Below are 23283 nucleotides of genomic sequence, written 5' to 3' on the forward strand. Positions count from 1 at the left end.
GGTAGCCACACAGATTATTTTATTGAAGGTGAAAGAATTCAGACAGTTTGTAACTCTCAGTGACTTCATGAACTTTCCTGCTGAGTTCATGAGCTCAGTCAGTCATTTTTGGTCATATTGAATAAAAAATTAAGTCTATTTTCTAAATGTTGGTGTTTCAAACAGGAGGATTATCCGTGGTACGAAATGGTCAAGCCCGCCCATTCTCATATCACAGTAGCTACGTCCATGTACCTGTAGCTCAGGTAGCAGAGCAGGTCAGCCACTAATCTGAAGGTCAGTGGTTCGATCCCAGGCTGCCTCCTGGCTGCATGCCAAATACTAGATACTAACCCCATGTTTGCCTACTGGTGGTGGTCAGAGGGCCCGGTGGCGCCAGTGTCCAGCAGCCTCACCTCTGTCAGTGCGCCCCAGGGCAGCTGTGGCTACAATGTAGCTTGCCATCGCCAGTGTGTGAATGTGTGTGTGAATGGGTGAATGACTGAATGTAGTGTGAAGCGCTTTGGGGTCCTTAGGGACTAGAAAAGCGCTATACAAATGCAGGCCATTTACCATTTGTCTACGGTCCCTAGCTGAAATATGTAAGCTGAAAATTTTCAGCTTACATATTTCAGTTTGTTTGAAAGTCTTACGTTTGCTTATTGATGATTATCAATTCCTCGGGAAGCTTTTTCTTAACTTAATTTGATATAAAATGTGCATTTGATGCACCATTTAAGTGGATTAACAACAAAACTCAACATTTTCCGAAACAAAAAGTTTTTTGGTTTTTGAATAAAAGACTCAGAGCTTATTGCAAAACAATATATTATGTTTCCATGAGAGCTAAAGTGTGAGAACTATTGGAGCATTAAGAGTCAACACGACCATAAAACAATGGGGGAGGTAAACGCTGCCTGGAGACACTGAGTGGTGTTTGTCCAGAGCTCTTTTGTTGCCTGCTGTGAAGCATCCATAGGAACATTGAGCGGAGTTACTCAGGCATGCAGGACAGTACTGAGCTGTCATCAGTGTTCTAGACCAATTACTATAATTATAACAGTTGATCGCGGACGAATGAGCAGAAGACGGAGCTTCTTTCATGTGTCATTTTTGAAGACTGGCCCCTCTCAACAGCTCAGCTCAGACAGACATGTGGCACTGACATAGATCATATATATTTAATCTTTTTTGTTAACATGCAATGAATATTATGGTGTCTTATGGTAATATCTTCTTTCAAATGTTTATGTTTATGTTTTTACCTCACCTCTTCCACCGCAACTATTTAAATGTTGCGATAAAGGTTATAAATTTACCATTAAGCTGATGTCACAAATTTACTGGTTAATTTGTGGTTTAATTTAAGCCATCAAACTGTTTATTGGGCTTTATTAAACTCTTGAAATGTTGTGAAGCTTTGCTGGAATTTTTTTGTTTTGTTTTTGAACGGCTTGTTTCATGTCAGCGGTTGTCTTGTTGCTCAGGAACTTGAGGCATGAGATTTGATGCCAAACTGAAACTCTGCCTGTCCACTCTTTGCAAACTCTTTTGTCGTTGTGTCTTAGTCATCCACTTCCTGTATGTCCCCATTCAATGAAAAGAAATATTTTTGCTTTTGCATCACACACTGGGCTAACAAGCCAGAAGGAGACACAGATGCCTTTGGGGTTGCATCAGGAAGGGCATCTGGTGTATAAAATCTGCCAAATCAAACATGAGAAGCTACCCGCAGTAGCGACCCCTGGGGAATAGGGGAACAACCCAAAGTAGCTTTATTATAGCTCGCCTTGTAAATGCAGTTCATGCAAGATTAGGGTTCACAGTGCCTTGTGTTTTGTAGGGTCAATTTGTATGGCTGTACAAGTAGGTCTCATGCACTGTCTCATGAAACGAGTTTATTCTTCAGTATTTCTTCTGATTGACTTCATGGAAAATCTCTAAGCAGCTCAGCTCAAAGTGCCCTTGCTTATCTCTTGACTCTCTTGATAACACTGTCTGCACGTTAACTATAGTATGCAAAAACATTCACCTGTGAAGGTGTGTGTTTGTGTGTCTGGCCCAGCCCTGGAAACAGGTTGTGTGTTATTTTATGCCCTGCCCTATTGTTACCATAGAGCTGAGCAGGACTGTACCAAGTTATTTTAAGGGTGGGGGGGCGATTGTAAAGTGACTGGTGTTTGTTGGGAATTGTTCAAGGAGAATTCTCTTTTGGTTGTCTCTGTTGTTGTTGGTCTGAACCACAGCGACCACACAAACCACTGGATGGATAACACAGATGAGAATTAAAGGCATAAATATTATGCATTTTCAATGCCCTCATCTGCTTGATTAAATCTGTTTTAACCTATTTTTTTGTTAAATTGTTTGTTACATTGTTGACCTGAGGGAGTGTGCCAGTTTACCCGATGTTTGTGGCAGAGTGGAGAAGGCCATTCACTGACTGGCCACAGAGAAAAAGGGGAGGAGTTTGGTTGTCTCACTGAGCTGCCATAGAAATGACACACACGCTTAGAAATTCAATTACAAGCAGGTCCACGCACACAGGCTTTACCAGACATGTACCATGGAGTGCACAGAGAGGCACATGACATTTAGGGAGAAACTCAGTCAGTCAGGCATTGTTTGCATACTTTCACACATACACACACACAGACTAGGAGATTAAAACACACACAGGTAGAAACCATGGCGTTGTATCCGGTTAGCTGAAGCATCAGGGGAGAGGATGGCACTCTTCTTGTATGGCGATGAGGACAATCTGGATTTGCAGAACGAGGATAAAGAATATTTTTGTTTGCCAAAACATGACAGCACAGAGCAGGAAGAAGAAGAAAAGGAGAAGGAGGAAGAATATACCAGTTTTCCCAGTGATGGAAGGTCCGAAGGGGATGAAGAAATGGATGAAGAGCAGCAAGTTCTGTGTGAAGGTAGCAGTGAGATGTGACTAAATCTCTTGATGTTACTTTTGTTAATCCTTATCACTCAGTGCAGTAAGACACCTGTTTATACGATTTGGAACTATATAAAAATAACAGACGCCATTTAACCTTCCTGTAGGCATCTGTAGGCTATCATATCTCCTGTGGCTGTGGTTTCATCCAGCGGGTACTCTCCCTGATGTTGATTATTTGTGTGTTTGGCTTCAACACAGCACGGTTCACCTGACTGCTGGGCTGACAAGTTCAAATATGGGCTTGGCTTTTCATCTCAGCTGTGACTGTTGTTTTTGATATGAAGAGCCAGCAGGCTGCAGTTTGAACTGCAAACGCGCTCGTTCTGTGTTTAATCCTTCTAGGGTTTGTTTCAGGGATCCTTAAAAAGAGATGAGGGAGAAGGATGTGCATCATGAGGGATTTGCACGTACACTCTAATGCCAATTTGTTAAGCAAGAAAAAAAAGTCTCTTCGCATTAAATGTTCGATAATGTGTGAAGTGTTTGGTCAGCGCGTTTACGTCGGCTGCTGTTACATGGATATGTTTTGCAGTGGCTGTTAAGATAAATACGTGCTGCTCCAGCTAAAGACGTGGTATTTAATGGTCTACACAGGCTGTGCTTGGGGTATTAATGTGAATAACAGGGCTTCCTTTCTGTTTTCTTTTCTTTTCTTTTCTATGAACCTGTGTGCTACAATTAAGGTTATTATAATGTCTGTAACTCCAGACTTCAAGCGCACCCACTACTTCTGCTGCACACACAAAACCAAAGGCCACGAGGGTGTGCTCACGTGGAGGTTTGATTACATTATGGCTCTAAATACAGAGTCACCAAATCAGATATCTGTGTTTAAGGTGATTGTCTTTAGTCCTACATATCTCCAAAACCCACATAGTTTTCACAGCTGCTGAATAGGACCACTTGTCTGATGTCCCCTTTCCTTTGTCATCGTCTTGGAGCAAAATAAATAGAAAGAGATGGTGTGTGCGTGTCTTAAGTTACCCAGACTTTGGATAATATATCAAGAAAACATCCTGCTCACCTCTCAGAATTAGGTTACGCTTCCTCTTTGATAATCCAGGTTACAGTCACCTTCTCTAACCTGTGCTGTTTGTCTTTAATGCCTGTTTCTCACCCGACTGGCTTATTAAAGTCAGTCAGTAATAGACAGACTTTCTGTAGTCAGATCAGCTTTTGTTAGTCAAACCATCCTCACTTTTTTCAGCTTAGCCGTTTGACCTGGGTGGAGTGTTACCATGGAACCAAGTCAGCATGGAGAGTTTGATAGATTGGAGGTAAACAGGCCGCACGCTCACTATCCGCAGCAGAGTCCTCTATTAGGCCAGATATCAAGTAAATAAATGTCTTGTGGGTGTTGTGTCTCTGTCTGTGCGTGAGTGCACGTACACAGGTTTCCTCATACCAAATTATTCCAGTAGGTTTGTGGTTCAGCAACGCAAACATGAGAAAAGACTGAGCATGGATGTTTCTCTTTGTGTGTGTGTGTGAGACACACTTGTGTCTGACAGATAGTTAGCCTTTTGTGATCAACCTCTTTGAAGTGGGACTGTGTTTTCTTTTTTTCCATTTATTTTTAGTATTACTATCAAGGTAGCTTGAATATTGGCATGTCAGTGCACTAGTGCCATCCATCCATCCTCCACTTATGCAAGTCAGCTCACAGCAGGCAAAGCCGGATATTCGACGTTCTTCTCCCTACACTTTCCAGTTCCTCCAGAGAGATCCCAAGACTCCTCTCAATAGAGATGAGATGCAGCAGGTGCATGATTCCACATGTGCATGCCTGGAAAACCTCCAAAATGAGGCATCCAGAAGGAAGCATAACATTCCTGAACCTTCTCAACCGGCTCGTTTTCACACAAAAAGGCCAGTTGAGGTTTCAGTCCATATCTGTAACTCAACAACTTGTTTTATGCTGAAACGTGACCCCAGCAATCCGGATCGTGAGAGAACAACACTTCCTGACTTTAGAGAGCCCATGTTTAATTAACTTATAATAAACTTGTAGTGCTAGCAGACAAATGTGGGTTTGGTAATAGTCCTAACATTATATGTACTGAACTTATCCACTTATCATTGTCTCTGTAAAAAATGACACAAAAGGCACAAACGACAAAAACAGTAAAAATAAATAAATAAAAAATAAATAGAAATAAGATGCAGGGTTTAGGTGAAGACCTGATTTGAAATTGCCCGTGAAACTTTTGGCAAAAAGTAAAGGGCAAACAAGCCAAGGTGCCCTTATTTAATCAAATAAAGTGCCTTGGTAGGGCTTCAACGTTTCCTACCTTTGTTAGCTTACTTAGTTAAGGATTTAATCCATTATTAACTTTTATTTCCATCAAGCATCCTTTTCCTTGTTTCCAGCAGCCATATGAGGTCTGCACCACACAAGGACATGAAAATCTGTTGTTTACATTGGCCGGCTCTCTTTTGCATTCTGCCAGAACGTCACACAGTTTAGCATGTTGATGAAATTACTTATTAACAATTTATTATTGGTTACAAATAACATAATTTATCTTGGTGAGCTTACCGACATATTGCAAATCTATCAGTGACAATTTATGGGATTACAACTAAAATAAGCCTGATCAAAAAGAGATGATCTTAAAATGGAGTTGGTACCTTTTTAGAAATGTGTGTAACTAGTGGAGCTTGATGGCTCCATACTACTATGATTTGCATTTGTATAGCTCACAACATTTACATTTTAAAGGCTCCCCTGGGCCTGAGCAGGGGTATGGGGGTGAACTGCAGTCCTTTCAGGCTGAAACTTGGTGTGAAAGCATTCTTCCCTGCCCCCGAGTTTCTGCTGTTAATGTGCATTTCCACAGGAATTTATAGCAGTGTTCATTTATGAAAGTCTCACTTTTCATGCAGTAGAAACTTAAAAAAAAAAACAAAAAACTGCACTCACAAGTGAAGATACTTTCTAAAAAGGTTGCTATAATTTTTTTTTTAATAAATTTGAATGAAACAAGTTGGTATCAAGGAACAGACAAGCTGGTTTTGTTGTTTTATGCAGGTTATCGGTCTATGAATCGTTTCCAAATTAAACTATGAAGTCATACAGATGTAAACTCCTCTGTTTGAGGACTGAGGGAGTTAATAATAAGCAGCATGGCTGAGGCGTGGCCCTTCACTTTGACCTCTGTGTCACTATTCAATAACTTATCTTTTCTGAGTCATTTGCTAGGAACAAAAACCCTGAGCTATGCAGAGGGTCATTGTTGGCGTATTTATGCTTTCATGACTTTAGTGCTGTCTGCGCTGTGTGCTGCACAGGGCTGTAAAACCGGGCATATGCATGTAGATAAATAAAGCTAATGCACTCCACATCCACAGCCCACACCCGTTATAACTATGAGCCGTATATGAGGCCTTTTCTTCCAACACATTATTGTACAAATGTCTTAATGCATGCTCAATCATCCAGGTAAGTAAATCCCAAAACTGGACATGTTTATAAGTATTTACTTTTATACAGGTCATGTTTGTCAGGTATAAAAATAGAAACTAACTCCTTAAAGCATCCATCCTCTTTCTATTATATTAAATGTTATATTTAATTTTCTTTGGCGGTATCTGCATGTATGACAAAAATGGAAAATCTTTAAAGAGGCAATAAATTGCCCAAAAAGTTGCCCATAGTGCTTTTTTCTGGCTTGAGTGATATGAAAGCATACATGAAATCAGCCTAGATTATGATTTAATAACATGATTTATATTATAGAGTCAAAAAAAAGAACTGTTAAAGCTTCTTCTGGAAATGTTCAGCACTCAGTTGCTTTCACTGTTTCTGTGTCTGCAGTGTTGTGCGCTGACAGAGTGGGCCAGATGACGAAGACCTACAGCGACATTGACGCTGTCACTCGACTGCTGGAAGAGGTAAAATCCAATAAAGTAGAATAACCAGGAACCCAGGACACTGTCAGAGGGTCTGCAAGGCCATTCGGTCACATGGTGTTATGTCATAGTCAAAACGCGGGCGGATTTATCAGGGTTGCGACAAAGAAAGCAACGTCATAAAAGCCGTTTCCATCGGCCAATATTCAAATGTAACTTTATCCTCCTCAGCTGACTGCGCTGACCAACAGAATGTAAAGCAGGGAGGAAAACAGGGTGACGTCACTGTTAAAGTATGAACCCGAGCAACCGGACAGCATTGTGAAAGCATGGCTTAGACAAACAGCACCATCACCAAACACATGACTTCCATTACTGCGAGCGCAATTAATGTCAGATCTGTATATTTCTGAACATGTCAGTTATTTTTATTTCTTGTAGCACATGAAACTATTGCAGTATTTGCTTTGCTGGTAGCTTTTAATAGTACAATAAATAGTCCTGTTGATGTAGTGATAGAAACAGGAGTGGCTAGTTAACAATAAGCTTTTAATTATTGCCTCATGTTGACTGACGGGTGTTTTCCAGTGCGGCTGATGTACAAAGGTTTCCTTTTGAGGTTCATATTTAGTGATTAGTGGATATTGTGTTGCTTTTGCCGCTCTCTTTTGTTTTGTCCTTTTCTTTACTGATGTATTTGAATTTACCCAACATTTAAAGCTGGTTTGAGTAATTCTGATACACGCTAAGAAGGGTTGTCTGGTATAAAAACTCTGTGTTAAATCAAATATACAGATCCTTCAAACCCATTTTTCTAATAAAGGAGCAGCTGAAACAAGCATCTATATATTAAACTAGGCTAATGGTTGAGGGGTTTAGTTTACGTAGACCTGAAACAGGGAAAATTACTAACACTGGTCTTTGCAAATGTTTAAACTATTGAAATTCATTTTGCTAAACGCAGCTCTGTCTCTGCAGAAAGAGCGTGACTTGGAGTTAGCGGCTCGCATCGGACAGTCACTGCTGAAGAAAAACAAAGCCCTCAGTGAAAGGAATGAACTGCTGGAGGAGCAAGTGGAGCACATACGAGAGGAGGTAAACAACGAATGTGTGCTCGTCAGTGCTTCAGTATTTGGTGGTGGGAACTATAATGTATGTCTGTGATGAGCTGAACGTCCTGCATGCCCCCCCCCATCTTCTTCTGACGTCAATCGTCTCCTTATAGGTGTCTCAGCTGCGCCACGACCTGTCCATGAAAGATGAGCTGTTACAGTTCTACACCAATGCAGCCGAAGAAAGCGACGGCGAGTCGATTACCTCTACACCGTAAGTCTCCTTTTATTACCTCCTTTCCTTGCTGCTCAGTGTATTTCCTCATTGTTCCAAAAAAACCAAAACAAAAAATTAATTCTAATAATATCACATTTTAACTTAAGGTTCTTTGGGTTTTAACAGGTTTTTTTTAATGAAAATATATAAAGTCTGTTGAATTACTTAAACTAACAAGCGCAACTCTTTCCTGTGTGTTCACAGCGTCCGTCCCAGTGAACCAAGTGTGTCATCGCCAAACTTTTTCCCCCTGGAGTCGTTGCAGAAGAAACTCAAGGATTTGGAGGAAGAGAATAAATCATTGCGATCTGAGGTATTTTTTTTTTTTTGCATGATAGTCTAACGCGCATGCACTAGAAAACTACTTTTCTTCTTCTTTTGACTACTCAGTATGTCCTCCTTCACTATATCCATGAATTTCCACTGTCGTCTTCCTCTTTTCCTCCTGCCTGACGGCTCCGTCTTCAGCATCCTTTGTCCAGTATATCCACTGTCCCTCCTCTGCTCATGTCCAGCCTTGCCTCTTTAACTTTGTCTCCAAAATATTCAACTTGAGCTGAGCTGTCAGTCTGAAGTACTCAGTGAATGACTCAGACCCACACGGCGTTCGGTAACTGTTTAGTCACTTTTATTTATATGTCACACACCCAATGTGTTTAGATTGGCACTGCTAGTTCAGCCATGGCCAGTTTTCCAGCTGGCTCCACGCTCACATTGCCGGTCCCCGACATCACTAAAAGGGAAAAGAGAGTTCATCAGCCTAATTCCCTTCACCTGGACCTCAGCCTCCCTGACACTGCCCCTCAAGCCCACTGAGCCAAAAACCATTTCTGACTTTGTCCATTCTGGTCACTTCCATTGAAAATCTTCTAACTGGCCCCCAGTCTTTTTGTCAGTGTCTCCAAACCATACATCATAGCAGGTCTCACTACCATCTTATAGATTCCCTATAAAAAACATTCATATAAGAAAGTCTTATATGAATTATAAGCATGATCTTATCTTTGCTGTGATGTGAAGTTATTTTCATTTTCCCTCCAGGCGAGTCATTTGGAGACAGAAACGATCTCCTATGAGGAAAAAGAGCAGCAACTTGTCAATGACTGTGTCAAAGAAATACGTGAGTGGCTTTTTTTGTTTATTTGTTTCCCCCACACACACACACACACAATCACAGTCACTCTTTAGAAGCAGTGTGGCCATAAGCTGTATTTTGCTGAACACCTGTTCTCATTCCCAGGCGATGCCAACCTGCAGATTTCCTCTCTGGCTGAAGAACTGGCTAGGAAGACTGAGGACGCCTCCAGACAGCAGGAGGAGATCACACACCTCCTCTCCCAGATAGTCGACCTCCAGAAGAAGGCCAAGCTTGTACGAAAGTCCCGATCTTTGTCTCAGATTACATTAAACGCTAAAAATACTTTGAATGCAGTCGGTTTCACACCTGTTGTCCTGTTTTGTCTGCCGTGTTGTCAGTATGCTTTGGAAAATGAGGAGCTGACTCAGCACTTGGGTGCAGCCAAAGACGCCCAGCGACAACTCACTGCTGAGGTAGGGCAGTCCAGGGCCTGGTCACCATGGCAACAGCACTGTGTTTTCTGCATTGCCAGCTGCTGCCAGATGAGGCAAATTTGTAGTATGACATATATATTCCTGCCATCAGATTTGTATTTTTTGTTAGATTTTATGATTTAAAAATGATTACTTTATTATTAAGATGCTAATTATAAAGTAATCATCTTCCACATGCTTCCATCAACACATGTTATTGGTCCAGTAGAGATGCTGCTGATGGCTTCTCCTGTCTTCACATATTATTATATCACCAAATTTAGCATGCAAAGCTCAGTCTCTCCAAGAAGCAAATTGTATGAAAATCAGTCCTGTCACTGTTTAAATGTAACTGAGAGATAAACAGGAGACAAATGACCTCCAGGCTGGAGGTGAAACACTCTGCTTCAGTGCGTTTCATTTTCTTCTCTGTAAAGCTCTTCCTCCTTTCTTCACTTTTAGTTGCAGGAGTTGCAAGACAAGTATGCAGAGTGTATGGAGATGCTGCATGAAGCTCAGGAGGAACTGAAGAACCTGAGAAATAAAACTCTCCCGCTCAGCACGGCGAGGCGTTTCCATTCCCTGGGCCTGTTCCCGATGGTGAGTGATGGAGTTAAATTTTTAAGGGTTTTTACAATGCAAAAGAAATGTACGTAGTTAGAAGAGAGACTGTCTGTCTGCATCACAACATCTTCAGTTCCCAAGTAGCAATTTGTTTCTTCTCCAGGACTCACTGGCAGCAGAAATAGAGGGCACCATGAGGAAGGAACTCCAAATGGATGATCCAGACGTAGAAGAGCAGAGGTACATATCCTTTTTTTCCTCCACAGTATGATCTGATTCAGATGTTAATCATTTGTAATAATCTAAAAGTCATCCATCAACTCCATGTTTGTGTGTCTGCAGACTGCATCCGAAGCGAGTTTTCCAAACAGTGAGAAACCTCAATCTGATGCGTCAGCAGCGTTCATCTCTAGCCCCCTCTCCTCTCAACATCCCAGGCTCCAATCAGACTTCATGCTTCACCTCAGGGCGTTCCAGCAGGGTGGGCACGCCACGCTCCAACTCCATTTATGGTAGTGAAACAGGAAGTGGGATCATCCTAGACAACAGGACTAGCAGTATCCTGGAGACGCCTGATGACGGGTATGGACATCGCTCCCGCTACGGACCGTAGATTTGAATGATGAAGCATAATGACCTGATGAAATGTATTTAATTTAGAAGCATCCCAGTTAGGTAATTAACAGAGTGCTCATTTGCAGCTGTTTTGAAATTTGATTAAGGTTCTCATTTCAAAGTTTGGCAAACACCTTGTAGTTCCAGTTTCACAAACAATTCCCTGTGTTTATTTGTCATATATGACAGTAAGTTGAAAAACTTAGTTTCTTCTCTGATTCAAACGTTTGGATTATTTTTCCAAATGACTTGTGAGGGTTTTTTATACACTTAAGAGTGAAATAACACAATTATTTAAGGTTTCTTCTTATTTTTTCCCCTTTTGATAGTGAATTAAATTAAACGATCATTTTATTATCTCAAAATAGAGATTAACTTTGCAAAAAACTGTACCGCTGTCTGTCTCCCTCTTCAGGTCAGAGGACTCCAACAAGCGCCCCCCTGGTACCCCTGGGACTCCGGGCAGCAGGGACTTGGAGGCAGCATTGCGTCGCTTGTCGCTCCGCCGGGACAACTACCTCTCAGAAAAACGATTCTTCGAGGAGGAGAGGGAGCGAAAGCTGGCTTACCTGGCCAAAGAGGAGGAAAAAGGAGGACCAGGAACCCCAACGGAAAGCTTGTTCTCGCTTTCCTCACATACCTCAGTTGGAAGCATCTGGTCGGGGTACTCATTCACACCCAGATCCTACCTGCCAGAGAAGCTGCAGATTGTAAAGCCGCTAGAAGGTGATTATTCCTCTCAGAGTCACAAGTCCTCGAATCTTCCACATGATGAAAAAGTAAATCAGAATTTCAGCAGTGAAAAAGCCTTTCGCAATGAAAATGAGATTTTGAAGAAAAAACACAATGAAAATCAGAACCAGGTGCAAAATTCCAGCCTCACTCCTCCCACAGCATGCAGCCAGGGCTGTGAAACCCAAAGTCAAGCAACTCAGAATGAGAATCAATACCTGATTTTTCACAAATGCAATCAGTCCAAGATCTTTCTGAGCGCCTCACCAGATCCTAACAAGCTGCGAAGGAGCTCCAGTTTGATGGAGCTGAGCAGTTTCTCAAGCTCACAGCCTCCGCTGGCTGTAGCCACAGGTCTGCTGGAGAGGTTGGTGCAACAGGATGGTAGTTTAAATCTGCAGCACTCCTTTTATTTTAGACATACGCAGTTGCGCTGCAGCTTTGAAATATAGGTTAGCCTGCTGTGTGTGGAGCAGTGCACTGGTTCGAAGGCTGCAGTTTAAGAATGAGAATAGTTCAAAGAACGTTCTGCACACAGTAACTTATACAAAGTAGATTTAATGATTTCTTTTCCTAATATTTTATTCAAGTGTTGTACTTGGATATTGGAGCGTGTCTCAAACTATAAAGTTGTGCACAGCCATAATGTGTTAAAAAGCCTACCTAGCACATAACAACACATGCTCACTGACACATTTGCAGTGAGTGATTTCCTGTATGGTATTTGAAATGCACTTTCTGTATTTTTGAACACATGCTGAACATGTTTCTGATGCCTTGTTCTAATAGAGGAGCTTTATTTATTATTTATTGAATTCTTAGTGTTGGATTGTTGATACAGAGCAGTTATCACTATATTTATAATAACAGCAAATATTTCTAATGCAGAGGATCTCGGAAACCTGTTTTTTGTTAACGTGTACTTGTGACCTCTTCAATCATCCATCCACTCTCAGTATTGTCCAGTGGAACTGAAAGCTTCCTTACATCTTGTACGATGGCACCACCTAGTGTCCAAACTTGAAGTTGCAACCATTTGCGTCATAGGACAAAAATGTGTTCTCCAAGCACGTGAACTTATGAAAATGTAAAAAACAAAAAAAGATGGAAATGTTTCATTTCAAGTCTAACAGCGGTGCAGAAATAAGAAGTAATGTAGAAACAATCTCAGGTGATTATTTCTTAAATGTTCATCTGTGTTCATAAGTTTCTGAGCCTTTCATCAGTGTCATGATGCTGTATGTACTGTCCACCTCTTCCACTCGTCATTTGTTGGCCTTTCAGTTCACTTTGGTCTTTGCACTTTACTCTTGTTCTATTCTCCTTGTTTGCTTTCTTTGATGATGTCTTGAATAAAGTCTTCATCATTTTCCACTTTCCTTTTCTCTCATTTCTTCTGCGTTTGTTCTTTTGCAGTGGCATCTCTCAAAATGCATCTCTAGTAGAAAACCATTTTTCTAGACTTGAAATTCAAGCAGTCCGGTGTGCGAAGACACTTTGGCCTATAGACATTTCTCCTTTGTCGTGACATCCACCCTCAGTGCTGTGTGCGAGAGTCTCTGTGTGCTGCATAAAGAAATGCTGTGACAGTGTTATAATCTAAGAATGTGCATTTGTTGTATATGTATGTGTTCTCGTCTCTACTTTGGAGCTTAGCCTAGTTTATATATGTGTATATATAACGTACTAACAATAATTTTCTAGTTTTCAAGCACATTTCAACACATAAACAACACCTACTGAACATAAGTGACGTCTTCGTGTTCACCTGCAATAATCAGGTGCTTTTAGAGTTTAAACAGATGTAGTTTGTTTAACCTGTGATCATTGAAAACTTGATAAGAACATATCTGTAATCGACAATCACAGATTTTGTGGTACTTTTTCTGTATGCGTGTTTAAAGGAGGTCACGAACTTGTTAAAAATAGCTGAAGCTGCTGTTGATTTTCGTGTAACTTGAAGATGTGTTTTTTCCTAGGCTCTGCTACGCTCCACGCATGGCAGCAGCTGGCTCAGCCTCACATGGGTGCTCTGCTGGATCATCGGCCCGGTGTGGTCACAAAGGGCTTCCGCACTTTAGCCCACGAACAGGAACAGGAACAGGAGGACAGCTGGCAGCTGGACCAACCAGAGGAGGATGAAGTATCATGTGACTCATTTAGAGCCGTGCTAGGGGAGAGCCCTGCTCCCACGGATCTGCCTCGCTCTACCTCTACTCCCGCAGTCTGCCACAACAAAAATGGCAACATTGAAGAAATCAGCCAGTCAGACACACTGAATGGAACGATCTGCGCGGTGGCAGAAGCAGTTCAGGGAAATGATGGACATGTTGCGAGCATGCCCTTTCCTCTCTCCAACACGTCCCCTTCCTCTCCGCTGCCTTTTTCTCCCGACATCAACGGGCATGTGGACCCCAAAGAGCGCCAAACCTTACAGCCAAACACTGTGGACCGCATGCCTGGTGAGGGAGCCTCTTAGCTGGGGTTACAGCACTGCATCAAACCACAACACCTTCATGTTTGCCCTGGAGCATGGGGATAAAGGGGACGAGGGTGAACAGGAGGGGTGGCGGGTTTAGGGGCAGGAGAAAGGATTCATTGGACACGTGACATCCCATCCTGCATGATCACGCTCATGTGTACACACCTGCACACGCACCCACCCCAGGAGCTGTCCCCGTGTATGCAGCCAGCGAACGGCAACGAGACAGAGTACATGTTTTTATTTTTGTTCTTTCATTTCCGTCATTTTCCATCTGCAGCCTTTCTTCTCAGTTCACACTTTCTTTTGCTGCCACTTTTTTTCCTTTATTTCAGCCAATTACGCTTACACTCAAAGTTTTTCATCTTTTGCAAAGTCTTTAGTATCTTTAGGTATATTCTATAAAACATTTTAGACACTATTTAGGAGCAGGAGGGTTTAATATTTCATGCTAAGCTATACTGTTTTGTAGCACACAAGCACGCAGATACAGAAAGAAATTTGGCAGGTCAAGTGCTGTTGGGGCAGCTGTTCGAGTCACATGAACTCGTAGCGCTTGCGGCTAGCTAATATTGGAGCCTACTGAGCAGCTTTGGTGTGGATGACTGCCGTGCCATTGATATTCTCTTGTCCCAGAGTACAAATCTTGTGGGAGTGGGTGGCTTTAACTTTACGGCTACGAGCCAAAAATGAGAGAGAGAATTTAAAACCCAAAGCTTTATTTTTATTAAGTCAACATGGTACCATTTAAAATGGAGAAGAGGCGCAGACTAGAATAAACCTTTGTAAGTGTTCCCAGTACAGGGAAACACAGAGAATAATAAAACAAATTAATGCAAGAAATTCAAGTGAACTTAACCCTAGAAAGGGTGTAAACATTGTGGTGCTATAACTGTAATTAATATGAATGTAAAAGCAGAGCACAACTTGAGAGGCATGGATCTCTTTATTAACACTAAAAAGTTAAAGTGTTGCAGTGAATCAGCCCCGTGTGGCCTTGGTTGTAACTTTAATACCACTGCAATGAAAAATCTGCCTCATAACTTAACTCTTCTACCTCATTTAAGTGTTTCATAATTTATAAAAGATCAAAGTGGAATAAACGCATCTTTATGCTTTAGGTATACAAACTGAATATTCAGTCACATCAGATGAGTGTGTGACTGATTCAGCTGCTGCTTCTTGTTGTCGAGGCTCACCCTTAGCAGCTCCATTTTCACAACCAAGGCTATTAGCTGGGATAGACTTCGAGTTTCTCTAACAGAAACAAGTATACTGGGGGGGCTAATGTTAGCTGGGGCTTTTGCTCGGGTCCTGTACTATGCCCACGGTCTATTTTCTCCACGTTGTTGTTAACATTTTTTTTGCCTCGTTGTGTTTGGTCTATTATGTGTCAACACTAAAAATCTTCCCCTCTCTTCTTTTTTTCCTTCCCTTCCTTTCTCCTCCAGTTCTTTTCCCAGGGAAGTGTATGTCCCACACTAGCTCCACATATACCTTCACCACCTGCAGGATTCTCCACCCCTCTGATCAGCTGACTACTGCATCCCCCAGGTAAAGAATAAATAAACACATCAACACTTAAATACTTCATTGATAAACCTTTGTCTTTAACCTGATTTGTGTAATGATAAACAACAGCTGGCAGTCAGACATATTGTTTTATATCTGTACTAAATGGCAGACTTGAAGTAGTAGGTAATTGAACGAGCCAGGTTTTCTCTGATTTTCATTCCAGACAGGGCTTCTGTGTTGCCGTAGGCCTGGCGCATAACACTCAATGTCTTGATTGGCTTAACAGGTCATGTGACGAGGAAGAAGAACTGGAGTTGTATCACATGGTTGTTATGGCCGAAGTAGAGCAGACCCATTGAGTGCACCTACTAGTGTGCGCATGGGTGAGGAAATGCATGGTAGTGCATTTCTAAAGATTTGCTGGTGTGAAGCAGAATAACTTTGGGGAATTTGCACCGTCTCTCTTTTGTCTGGTCAAACTTAGTGGGCAGCGACTTGTGGGCAGCTGCGTGAGGCAAATTTCACAAGCACTAAACTGTGAAAAAGCTCTGCAACACAAACATGTCATTTTTAAAAGCTGTGTCCTCTAGTTAGTCACTGGACAGTGTGCTTCTTATTTGCCTCATAAGTTTCCCTGTTTAGAAGCCGCTTTGTAACTAACAAACCTGACATCCAGGAATCCAATCACTGATCCAATCTGATTAAATCCAACTGTGTTATACTCGGTGGAAATAAACTAAGCAAAGAGGTCCATTTTTTTTTTTTTTTTTTTTTGATTGATTGAACAAAGTGTTCTGAGCATTGGCTGAAAGGAGATCACTCACTTTTAATGCTTGAGTCAGCTTTCATCTTGGAGTCAGTTAGTTTACAGTCTCAGTTTTTCTGGCACTTTTCCCATTAGATAAATGTCACGTGACGGTGTACTCCCTGCAGAGCGGTTAAGGGCTACAAATTGGACTGCTGTGCTTAATGTTTCTTCACCATGTATACGGGGCTTGATGAACTAACTTTCTGTGTGATTAAATTGTTTAATGTGTGAACAATGTGTCAATCAGACTTGATGTTTCTGAGTTTTAAAAGTACAAATCAATGTGCAGATTTGAGCTTAAACTTGTGTGCACGGCTCAGTCTTCCAGAACAGGATAAGATTTAATAGTCATATTAAAGGCTGGTGGTGTCTGTATAATTTTGGTTATGCTTACTCATCATTTTTCTGTATTATGTCCTTCCATTCCTCTCCAGCCCAGCCATGGCTGCGTGTCAGAGCAGTACCTGCCTGGGCACGCCTTCCCTTACTGCCTCCCCTGTACCCTTCTCAGCCCCACCCACGCCTTCCTACACACCCTGCTGCACACCTCGCCGCCTTTCCCTCTCCCTCTCCCTCGCCGAGTCCTCCACCAACCTTAGGGACTCCACTAAAACCACCAGCACCTCTCTAGGCCTGGTGCGCCTCCTGCTGGAGAATGGAATTTCTGCCTCAGTGTACAACCCACGCAGCTGGGACCGAGGGCTGGATGCTTCGGCAGTGTTGGGAGGGGTTCAAGCACAGAGGTGCACAGAGAGACCGGAGCAGGGTGGAGTCAAGCACCTGGGAAAACGTCCAGACACCCTCCTCCTCCTTCAGCCATCCAGCCCACCCAGCTCACCTCACTCCAAATCGGCTTCCTCGATCGCTACAGGCCCCATGTTTCAGTTCAGCCCTTCCGATGACGACCCGCCGTTCTACGATACCTTCCTCGCGTCTAAGCCGGCTCGTACAATTTTGAGGGAAGTGCTGGGGGAGGCAGAAAGGGAGAAGGAGGGCCAGGTGGACGATGACAACCAAACAGAGATGATCAATCTGCGGCTTGTGGACAAACTGAAGAGTTTTCGCACCCTTTCCCCACATTCTGCTTCAGCTTCATCTGGAAGTACTCTGTTAGGCCCCTTTGGTTCTGCTGGACTGGGGAACAGCGCACTGGGTGGGGGGCTTCCAGGACTGAGGAGGAATCGAAGCTATCCCGCCATGGTGGGGGCCAGCATGGTGATGAAAGACCCAGGAGGCCCCCCCAGCACAGAGATACTCATACCGCATACGATGCAAACCTCACATACACAACAACTCACAGCGCACACACAGGAAACGGGCAAAGTGCAAACAAAAAAGAAGACACTGGTCACAAAAGGCGTGCACGTACCACAGACTCTAAATGCACTGGAAATGGTCACATCGCAGACGATAATACAGAGACACACCAGGCCAAAAGGCGAGGTGGGGGATTCGACCACACACGACCAACACAACGATGAAGAAACCGGGACATAATGGAAGCATTAAGCGTATTACATCATATTACAACACACAGTCTCGCGTATTTTACAGAGCAGTACAGTACTTATGACACGACCACACGTGCACACCCACACACACTCATTTACAAAACAAAACAGCATAAGCAACTACACCGCAGTCATCTCTCCCGGACGAAAAAGGTTAAAAAACAGACGAGTGACACAGTCCAACTACAATTATTCATCTTTCTAAACAGTCATGATAAGTGAGGTGGGATGGAAATACTGGCTAAGAACTGTTACACTGTGTTATACTCATATTCTGTCAGGCCAGACTAATGATGTTGCCTTCTTGTCTGTTGTAACTGCCCAGTATATTGGACATACAGTATACTGTGTCATATAGTATAATATTAAAGGCCCGATCTGGTGCACGTGTCGCCCACGTTACCTGTTTTTGCAGAAAAATGTAACAAATTCTTCTTGATTTATGCAGAAACTGGGGTTCTACACTGTACTGTTGGACTACACAGTCGGTGCATTCACACCACCGGATGTAATCTTTACTTTTAAGATTACACATGGCCATACACCAGATGTAATGTGTATGTCCTATGTAAACCTGCTGATACTACAAACAAGATACTCCTCCAGTTTTTGGCTTTGCTTTCTAACTTTTAACTCGATGTGCAGCCAAGGAGTGTTTGTCGTGTCCAGTCCAGTGTTGCCAAAGACCGTCAGCCAAAGCGAAACTAGAAGAGCTTCAGTTTAGGAACTGGAAGAAAAAAGTTTTGAATGACTGTGATTTCTGCAGTGACGACTCATTAAATGTGATCTGCTCGATATTTAAGTCGCGGTTGGAGACAAAGGCAATCTGACTAAACTAACATACAAATAGTGGTCCTATTAATGTCTTTATTAAAACCTTTCAGATCGTGCTTGTCTCTAATTGTGACAGATGTAGTCCAGACTGCATTTTATGAATGCTACTCCTGCATTATGTGTGTGTTGCAATGCAGTGGAGTTAGCTGAAAGCTATGCTACGTAGCAGTGGCCATGGCTCTAGAGATCGAGATTATTTTCTGCCAGCAACCCCTCCCCTCTTTGTAATTTATACTTTCAGAGAGAATCCAGATTGGGGCTTTATGTCCTCTTGCTGTGACTGAATTTTCTTATGTGCCTAAAAACGAACATACTGTATGTCTGTGGAATATGGATCTGCGTTTGTTTTAGTTGATTACTTCATATTTTATGTTGCCTTTATTATTATTATTATTATTATTATTATTATTATTATTATTATTGTACGGTATGCAGTAGAGAGGGTACATAAATGTACCTATGCCAATTTAAAGTGTTTGTGGCTCTGTTTTTGTCATTTAAAAAAATTGGGGGGCGTTTGGTGCACATGTGAAGGGGGATACAGACCAGGTCTAGATACAGACATCTGCTAAAGCACTGTGACTACAGACCTGCAGAGAACACGAGTACCCCCCCCCCCCAATTTTGGCTCACCTCTGTTTTTGTATTTGTCTAGTCAGCTGGAGGACAACAATGAATGTTGGGTGATTTGATTGAGATTTCGATGCATGAAGTGGTCGATAACATTTTAATGGAAGCTGCCACATTGCAAAAACCTCTGCAACATGCTAACCGCTGAGCTTTCACCGTAAACCAAAGTTATATGCTGGTGAATACTGGGAGGGACCATTGTCGTGCAGGCTTGAAGTTAGTTTCCTTCATTTCCTTTTTTTTTTTTTTTTTTTTTTTTTTTTTTTGCTCATATTGCATGTGCCCCTTGTAGCAGAATAATTTGCATACATGCTGACACCTTTTGTTATTTATTCTGTCAAGCATGCGCGGGAGTAAAAAAGGATTAAAGCAATATTAAACAAGACTTGATTTCTGAATGTAACTTAAAAAAAAAAGAAAAAAAAAAAGGATTTTTTAAAAAATGGAGCGACTTGAAATATTCACGCTGGTTTTAACAGCTTGTTGTTTCGTCTGCAACAGTTTCCTGCTGATGGTTTGGTGTCACTGAAGCGGGTCCAGTTGCTGCCGTTTGAACTCACACTTTGATGCTCGCTTATGAAGCGGGGGATTTTTAAGCACATCCGATTTGTCAAACAGACTTTCTTTTGTTCATTGCCACTCTGACATTTTGTTGTGCACATTGTTTCCATTAGAGTTCGAGTTTGGGCATTGCACCTGGACCAGTGAGTGTTTAGTGGGATGAATGGATGCTGACCTGCTGTGGTTCTTGATGATTAAATGACTAAACAAGCAAAGGTTTTTTTTGGTGGAGGGGGGGAAACGGATACTTAGCAATCATTGAAGTACGTGGATTGTAAAAAGTAAGCACATCTGTAATGACAGCTGTTTAAATGAAGGAATTTTGAGGATTTTATTTATTTTGAAATCTCACATTTGGAATCCTTTCATTCATTATATTAATCAGTTTTTTTGGCACTTATAGTAAAATCTTAAAAACATTTCCATTTCTAACAGTGGGTAAAAACCCGACAGTACACTGATGCTGCTCAATGCTTCATGGCAGAGCAAGGTGTTTGTCAAAATCAGACCATTTTCAGTATTTAAAAAAACAAATGATAAGACTGAAGAAACAAGGAGATGGTGTATGTGTGTTTGTGCGTGTATGCTTTGCTTTTTTGTGTGTGTGTGTGTGTGTGTCAATTCATCTGAATGTAATTTATGACAAACAGTAATCTGCTGTAGGGCCATACATTTGTGTACAGTATGTTGATTTAAGTTCCGTTTGTGTTAACCTCATGAAAGGGAACTATTATTGCATTGTAAATGTATGCAACACAGATAGTCATGCTAACTTGAAAAAAACGAAGAGGGATTTGAGTTGTTTATTTTTGGGTAAAGAGAGAAAAACTGATGAGTTCTATTCTACAGAACTGACTGTACTGTCAAATAAATAAATAAATAAATAAATAAAGACTTTGTTTTGCTTCATTACATTAAAAGTACACTTTTTTTTATGTGTCGAATCACAATAAGTCACTTCAAGCTGCTCGACGTTCTAAGGTGAAGAGTAATGCTGTGTGATTCTGCAAATCCTGCAAATACCAAGTACATACAGAGCCAATATTACCGATACTAATACTTAATGTTACCTATAAAGGCTGATGGATGCGGTGTAGGGGAGAGTAACGCGTTATCATTTATGAGATCATCAATTTGCAAATTCTGAACACATTTTAATGGCCACATTTTACTTAATATAACAAAAATCACCTTTCATATTTTCATATATTGAGTGTTAGTGGTTTGGGGACTGGTTGGGGGAGGGGAGGCGAGACAAAGGCATCAGAAATTAGTAATAAATACTACATGCATAACTAAGGGTGGGTTTAGGGTCACCTGATCCAGCCCTAACTACAAACTTTGTCAAAAATAAACGTTTTAAGCCCAAATCCAAACTGGGAGTTGGTTTTAAAAAAAAAAAGCTGAGGCCTCTGCCTCCCATTTTACTTTTAAATACCCTAAGAACCATAAGCCAGCAGGCTGGGAGTAAAAAGCTCAATTCAACACATAACTTTACTTAACTTTAGTATAACTACAAAACAAATGGGACACAATCTCACCGAAACCCACTAAATTATGCAGAATTATTCACCCCCTGCTTGGACTACAACAGTTTTCTGCATCTGCTGCCAGAGCTCAGCAGCTGGTCCAGGCCTCTCTCGACACCTAAGTTGCCAGACCCTTCACTCAAAAAATAACAGCTGCACTCCTTTGACTCTGCTGCCTCGTTTTCTTCTTTATACAAATGAGCGAGCATATTGCCACGAAACGTGTAACACCTTAGAGATCGTCTAGTCAACGGGGTGGAGCCCTTTCATTGTAACTACTTTTTAAGCAATCCACCTGTTTACTAATTTAAGTATTACTGCGGGCATTTCTCCCCATAAATGAACACCAAAGAACAGTAGATGGCACTGAGTTTCTACTGCTTTGGTTCTACTTACAGTTGTATTCCACAGGGAGGCGCTGTCTCTCAGACCCAGAATGGACAGCTGGCATAAACACAAACCACAGCCAAGCCAATAAGCCTTCAGAAAGAAAGTAAACCAGCAATCAAAGATTAAGTGAAGGTCTAGTAAACCCACATGTGCTCCTCTTGGCCTCGATAAAGGTCAGCAGATCTCTCCCAGGCTTCTTTCTTTAAGGCTGCTTCAGTGATGCTCAGACACACCAGCATAATAAGTTACACCGTCAGTTATAAACTAATGTTAGAGCAGCCAAAGGAACGTGTTCGGGTGTCCTGCAGTATATATGATGATCCAAACTGAGATGGAAAATGTGACTATGTTAACATAATGATTTCTTAAAGATCATGGTGGAGGGATCTCAGCCGAGACAGAGCAATCCTGCTCACTGAATGAAAAGAGAGCACAGATGGATGGGGAGCACCGGTTAGTTGTGAGGTGGGCTTTAATGCTTGGAGAAGCAATGGCCGGTGTGTGTTTGTGTGCGCGCTCCCACAGAGGATATGAGAGCATTCTGCAGATCTGAGTCAGCCAGAACATGAACAGATGGAAAAGTAAAGATAAGAAAAGCTTGTGTCGTGATTATATTTGAGTTTAGATTAACAATAGTTGGTTACAGTTCATCATCTGTGGAGGAAGATCAAAGTTACTGCAAACTTAGTGGAAATGATGGAGAAAGCAAAACACCTCCTAAAAACCCAGGCTTCAAACTGACTTGGTGAATCTGTCCTGATGTAAAGTAGCGCCACATCTCCAACTCAATCACGGTGTAATTAACAACAGCTCTGTAAGAACCTCGACTTCAGCAACAGTTCATGTGATCGGTTAGCTCCAAGAGGCGAATCCTGATGGGGTGAATACTCCAATCTTTTCCACTGTGACAGAAAGCAGAGTACTCAGGCCTCTTCCAGAAACCTCAAACAAACACTACAAAATCAGATAAAGCTTTTTTTGTGTGATTTGTGATGAAAATGATACGGGCCACTTACTTAGCTTCATCTGTTTCCCTACCAAATTAAATTTGGAAGAAAATGAATCCAAGAGGTGTTGAGTTACTGACTTTTAGCTCACACTTTCACTGGCTGGGAATTTGTACAAGCATGCACCTTTTCCACAAGTGTAGTGTATGCCCTTGGGGTGCAGAGGCATTGCTGTAAAAATATATCATTTAACATAAATGTTTACAGCACATTCAACATCACATTTGTCACAAAAGGCTTAACTGTAACTATATCATATAGGATATGATATACAGTACTGGGCAAAGGTCTTGTGCCACCATTCATTTTATATACAGTTTTTATAGGAATGTGGGGAATTGTGTTTTTCTATCCAGGTATTGCATGGTGGTTCAAAATCGTACTATTCTGCTTTCATCATTCCATCAGTGTTGATATGATCCAAACACCACTGTCTGA

The 23283-nt window shown here is 41.8% G+C and overlaps 1 protein-coding gene across 10 annotated transcripts in view; it reads left to right on the plus strand.

Moving 5' to 3' along the window:
• trak1a (trafficking protein, kinesin binding 1a) overlaps positions 1 to 20811 on the plus strand; it is a 47360-nt gene extending 26549 nt beyond the window's left edge. For 4 of the 10 annotated variants that reach the window (XM_042228984.1, XM_042228983.1, XM_005943831.3 and 1 more), the window contains 14 exons: positions 6753 to 6829; positions 7766 to 7882; positions 8013 to 8113; positions 8321 to 8429; positions 9158 to 9236; positions 9357 to 9487; positions 9593 to 9667; positions 10130 to 10267; positions 10395 to 10471; positions 10574 to 10813; positions 11262 to 11572; positions 13558 to 14040; positions 15512 to 15614; positions 16818 to 20811. In XM_042228984.1, coding sequence (XP_042084918.1) covers positions 6779 to 6829; positions 7766 to 7882; positions 8013 to 8113; positions 8321 to 8429; positions 9158 to 9236; positions 9357 to 9487; positions 9593 to 9667; positions 10130 to 10267; positions 10395 to 10471; positions 10574 to 10813; positions 11262 to 11572; positions 13558 to 14040; positions 15512 to 15614; positions 16818 to 17880 — 3078 coding nt within the window. In that variant the 5' untranslated portion in view covers positions 6753 to 6778 and the 3' untranslated portion in view covers positions 17881 to 20811. The other 6 variants (XM_042228986.1, XM_042228981.1, XM_042228985.1 and 3 more) reach the window with 6 other exon arrangements.
• Positions 20812 to 23283: the final 2472 nt, after the last annotated feature.

Source organism: Haplochromis burtoni, unplaced genomic scaffold, assembly GCF_018398535.1.
Source record: "Haplochromis burtoni strain Fernald_Lab_line unplaced genomic scaffold, NCSU_Asbu1 Contig_373, whole genome shotgun sequence".
Taxonomy (NCBI): Eukaryota; Metazoa; Chordata; class Actinopteri; order Cichliformes; family Cichlidae; genus Haplochromis; species Haplochromis burtoni.